At 37.2% G+C, this 6000-nt stretch overlaps 1 protein-coding gene across 1 annotated transcript in view; it reads left to right on the forward strand.

The window, feature by feature from the left end:
- LOC107669515 (G-protein coupled receptor 98-like) overlaps window positions 1-6000 on the forward strand; it is a 142545-nt gene that overhangs the window by 132562 nt on the left and 3983 nt on the right. Inside the window, 1 exon segment of the mRNA XM_016461784.1 lies at window positions 3950-4138. Coding sequence (XP_016317270.1) covers window positions 3950-4138 — 189 coding nt within the window.

Raw genomic sequence — 6000 nt, forward strand, 5'->3', positions numbered from 1 at the left:
AATAAAATGCAGCCTTGGTGAGCACAAGCGGCTTCTTTCAAAAATGTTACAAATACCTTTTTGAATGGTGGTGTATTCATTTAGTTAGTATGGAAATGCAGTTATTGATGACGCTTTTTACAAAACAGAGCAAGTTGTGACTGTGGTTAAATTAAATTATCAATGAGTGCAATCTAATCTTATCTCTAAAGTGTTTTGTCACTGAACTCGGTTCTGACCCCTAAAGTTCTGACCCCTAGAATCATATTCAGTTAGATTTAATGGTCCACAGATTAAAAGCATTAGATAAATCCTAATCCTGAAGATTGATCGGTACAGGTAATCTTCCCATTTGAGGGCCCAGTGGGCTCTTCACCTTTAGTTTAAGACCTGCAAACAGCTGTTTTATCTCTGAATACAGATGTATTACTCTAACAATTACCTCACTATCACTGCAAAACTGGCCAGTGTGCTAATGTGTTGTATAGTTTTTTTCCTGCACTAGATGGATCAAATAAATAGATACTGTAGCCCATTGGTTTCTAAAGGCTCTGCACCTCTTGCATAACATCTTAAAAATAATGGCCAGGCTCTTAAGTGGAGGTGGACTATGTTCAGTCTGTTTTTCAACTGGCATGAAATCACTGATGAAATTTTGCAGTGTTGGTAAATGTGAATGTGTCTTTATGCTGATGGACCTTTTCTGTTAATGAACTTTACACCTTTTAGGCTTTTGTTCCTTGAACAGATGCAGGTGTTTATGCGATTCATGTTCTATTGGTACTCTCTTATTTCGTACTCAGTTTTTTATCTTTATGTAAAAAAATACAACAGCATCATATAGAAGTGCAGTAGATATAGATGATTGATATAGTAAAACGTAGCAAGCAAAATATGGCTTGCAACACAACAATTTACATGGCCTTGTTGTTCAGATAGCCTTTTGTGGCAGTTTCTCTGCACCAAGTTCGAGTAACAAATAACATTTTAACAGTCCAACAATCCTTCCCATCAGCCGAAACTCAGATAAAAACATCCATATCACTGCTTCCTGCCTTCAATATTTCATCACTGATAGTTGATACGGTTGAGCATATTTGTTCTGCTTCTGTGCTGCATGTCCTACATTACAGACTGACTAATAGCAGGTCAGAGAAGCTGTTATTGTTTCTGACAGTCAAAATATGACTGGGTTGGACATGATGCCCTTCACCTAGAAAGAGCATAAATAGCACTTAAATTTGTTTTGACTTCCTTTGAGTCAAACTCCAACATAGAAATGTCAGCAGTGCCTACAACAAAACATGTGGAAGGCCAGTACAGACATCGGTGGACATGTTGATATATGGTTGATACAGTTTTTTCAATTCTCTTATTTCCTGCAAACGCTTCAGTCTGTTTTCAATAATCAAGCCTTGAGCGTCTGTTTTCATGGGTGCTGTTTTTTCCATGATGCTAATTTTCCATGCTCGTCCTTTTATTTCTCAGTGGCTGTTGCCATAAGTGCAGTTAAACTGCAGTACTGTCATTTAAATGGTGCTAGTTCCTGTCTGATTGGGAAGCCTGTAAACAGCTTCATATTAGCCTCTGCTGATTTCAGGATGTAAGGATGTATAATAAAGAAGGTGAAAAAGGTATCAAGGTATATGTCTGCTTGTGTGTATGCAAAGAGAATTACTGCCAAGTGCTAATAAAAAAATGGAATGGAACTGTTCAGATCAGATTTAACATCAACATCAGATCAGATTAATCATTTAATGACGACATGTATTCATTCTTCAGTAGTCAGCAGCTGTATTTATATTGCTACACTACCATTCCGTCAAGTTTGCAGGTTTCCTGGGAAAAATAAATAAATAAATATCACAAAAATATTAAGCAGCACAAATGTTTACTACATTGATAATAAGAAATGCTACTTGAGCACCAAGTCAGAATATTAGAAATATCTCTGAAGAATCATGTGACACTGGAATCTAATCTAAATTTTAAATACATTAAAATAGAAGCATTATTTTAGATCCAATTAAAAAAAAAAAATCGTATTGACCACAAACTGTTGAACAGTATTATGCATGTCTTTCTATTGCAGATAGGTGACGTAGCATAGCTAACAAGGCAGTTTTCTCTCCCGAAGTCCAACTTACTTTTTACTTCTAGAGTAAAAAGAAGAGAGAGAATCAACACATTTTATTCTTATCCTATAGAAAATACTGGAAAAGAACCTTAAAGGGATAGCACCCAAAAAAATGGCAATTCACTCAGTAATATAACACCCTCATGTTGTTTTAAACCTTTATGACCTTCTTTTTTATTATTATTATGAGATCGTGATTATTATTGTATTATTATTATGCAGTCTTTCTTAATGAATTCTGATTATTCTGAATAATTCTGTTTATTTTCATCCATCTTATCTGTAAATAATGACTTAAATTAAGTGTGTTCCTCACACAAGTTATTGTATGAATTCAGTAGACTTAGAATATGACATACAGATGATATCGATGACTTTTATGATACTTCTGTGTTACTTTAAAGATTCTGTTATGTCTTTTTTTAAAGCTTGAACGAATGCAGATGAGTGCATAGATGGACTATTCCTTTAACCAGTGGTCTCTCTCTGTTTCTTCCACACCATTTCCCGCAAGGTGCTCCATGTCAGCTCATTTCCCTTATATCGATGGTAGTAAAAACCACACCTGTCTGTTCTGAACTGAGAACAGTTATGTAACTAGCAGAAGTAATTGAGCGTGCTGCTCTGGCCTCTGGACATTTGTGTCATTTGTCTTTCAGGTATCAGTGAATAAAGCTGACCAGTGAAGCAAGGGCTGCCCTCTTATAGTCTAAATAAGGCCTGAAATCAATACTCTATTTTTGTGAGTGGTATGTGTGTGCACTTATATCCACTATTTTCTTTACCTGTCTCTGATGCTGAGCCACAGTGGTTTCAGTGAGGGCTGAATTATGGTTATTTTTCGTTTGGATGCAATTCAGCTTCAAAGACATTTTAAGTTCAACGGAAGTAAATCCAGTCCCTAATACATATATTATATATTATATGTTATCTGTATTCTCTTCTCTCCTGATATTTTCCACACTATTTAAATCATTAATAGAATGCAAGAACTCATATCACATTATTCACTAACTGTCTCTATTCCTCAGAAACTTTCTCTATATTTCTCTGTATTTCCAAAAGCTCTTTTCCCCTCATCTTAGTTTCACATGCAGTCTGTCACACACATGTCCCATTTATTATGACATTTCTGGTGTTCATGAGATATTTGGCACAAGTGTGTGTACAGCGATATTCGGTTGGGTGCTGCTGGCCAATATAAATTGCGGTTGGTCTGACAATGATGTCAGAGGGAGGGAAATGATGTCATGCTGTCACAAAATCTGGATTTTGAGACCAAATGATTAATTGGTGATGTTTGTTTTTTTGTTTAATTTGCACAAACACATTTGGAATGTCAAACAAAAGGTCACTTTAGATCACTTTAGGTCACTTCCTTACTTAGCTTGAAATGTTACTCCTGAAAGAATTTTAAATGAGACTTTTATGATTTTTTTTTAACATATATACAGGTATATATATATATATATACATGTGTGTGTGTGTGTGTGTGTGTGTGTGTGTATATATATATATATATATATATATAGAATAATTATGTTCCGAAATGCTGATACATAAAACATATATAGTTCCAGCAATGCTAAAATGCACAATATATATTACAATATATATTTTCTCTTTTCAAAAACAGTAGGGCTGTGCCATATTGTGCATATATATTTTTACCTTTAATTATATTCATAATATTGCATAACTTACTGTTTAAGTAACAGATATGTTGACTAGGATCATATGGACACCCTGCACTACTAGAATAGAGGAAATAACTCTATTCATCTGCTGTGGCAGTGTGCTGAGCTCATCTAACTTGTGATTCATCTTTTTCAGGGTCTGTATGTGTTTTCCGTCTACTTCATCATGCATAATCAGCTCTTCTGGCCAGCTAAAGCAACCTACACCGTGGAGATGAACGGTGATGGCAGCCCAGACTCCATGTACCAGGGTACTGGTGCTGCTACTGTCGGTGGGGGAGAAATCAGCAAGTCCACACAGAACCTCATCAGTGCCATGGAAGAGGTGTGTCTGTTACTGAGGGTTTTGATAAATGTTTCTTATGAAGAGTTGTTGCACTTGCTTTATTTGGCAGTGGCATCTGACAGCATTTCATACCACACATGTACTTGTAAGATTACATTGGTAGCCTTTATGTGTGTTTGCATAACCACATATTTATCATTCTCAAGCCGAGGTAGAGGACTCTCAGACCTGTGTTTGTTCACCGATTCAGCTCATGCACACACAGACTGTAAAAGTGTTATGTAATAAAGAGGCCTGGTGTAGAAGCTCACATTCCTCTTGAGCCCTCAATGTAAACTATTCATAGATTCGGGAAAGAGGGTGCACGGGAGGTTAGGAGGGGAAACGTAGGACTGTGAAGTAAGCACAGGCTGCCTGGGAAAGATGGGCAGAGATCAAGAAAGGCTTTTAGAGGAGATATTTAGAAAGAAAATATCTCAGTTTCCTTCAGTCTGCAACTTTAATGCTGAGCTGTTCTCAAGACACTACACTTTATTAGTGAGACTTAAAAGTATACTATTGCCGAAGCTTTAAATTGAGTAGAATGTATATAGATTTATATATTTTTCAATCATGAATAGATATATGAATAGAACAGATATATAAGTGTATATATATATATATATATATATATATATATAAATACTCGCCAAGCGCCAAATGCGAGTAAAAATCGGCTTTGGTGGGTATATGAAACTGTGTCAGTCGCCTGATGGCCGGTAACATTTTTATAAATTCTAACAGTACAATGTTGTGAGAACATAAACGTGAACAAATGTGAACAACGCTCTGTACAATGTCAAAAATGCCCGTCTCTGTGAGTATCCTAGTAAAGTAGTTGAGACAGCTGAGAAAGAATCCGGACATGAACCGCGTGTGACGCAATGTGTCACAAGACAATAGAACCCATTATAATCAGTGATATTGTGCGCTGAGTGGGAAGTTTAAACATCCGAAACCCCGGCCTGAAAGCCGCGTCTTCAGCTCTGCTTCCTTCCTGCACTTGAACGGACAAATTCACACAAAATTGTCAAAAATGCCCGTCTCTGTGAGTATCCTAGTAAAGTAGTTGAGACAGCTGAGAAAGAATCCGGACATGAACCGCGTGTGACGCAATGTGTCACAAGACAATAGAACCCATTATAATCAGTGATATTGTCTACACAGGATGCGGCGTGGTGCGACACGACAAATCCTTGAAAGTAAACGGGTTCCCCATTCTATTTCTGAAATAGTCCAAGCAACGGCCGCTTTGTCGCATCCAGTGTTGACAACTTCAAGCTGCTGCGGTGTAGACACGGTGTTAAAGTGATAGACACAGAATTCCAATAATACTGCTGTTGTCTGCGTTTTTAATGTTGATCAAAGAAAATAGGACAAAGAAAAAAAACAATCACTCACTGCTCTTGAACTTTAAAAAAGATCTAAAGACTACACTCTAAAAAATGCTGGGTTGTTTCAACCCAGTATATATATGTATATGTATGTTAATGTATTTGGTCTTGGTGGACTGGTAGATCTGCTATGCCTGCCGCTACTGCCAATAGACACAGGGCCCTATCATACACCCGGCGCAATTGTTTTTTGCTAGTTTCAGTCCGACACAGTTATCATTTTCATGTCCAGTGCCACGTTGTTTAAATAGCAAATGCACTTGCGCCTGTCTGTTCACCCATGGGCGTGCTGGTCTAAAACGAGGTGTTCAGGTGCATTGTTGGCGTGTTGCTATTTTGAAGCAACTGAAAACGATTGCGCCATTGACCAACTAAAGACTGGTGTAAAGTCAATGATGCAGTATTTTTTAAATTTATTTAAAGGGCGCGTTAGTAATATGCGCCTATAGGCGGGTGGCCCAAGCGCGC

This window comes from Sinocyclocheilus anshuiensis, unplaced genomic scaffold (assembly GCF_001515605.1).
Source record: "Sinocyclocheilus anshuiensis isolate Anshui unplaced genomic scaffold, SAMN03320099.WGS_v1.1 scaffold356, whole genome shotgun sequence".
NCBI lineage: Eukaryota > Metazoa > Chordata > Actinopteri > Cypriniformes > Cyprinidae > Sinocyclocheilus > Sinocyclocheilus anshuiensis.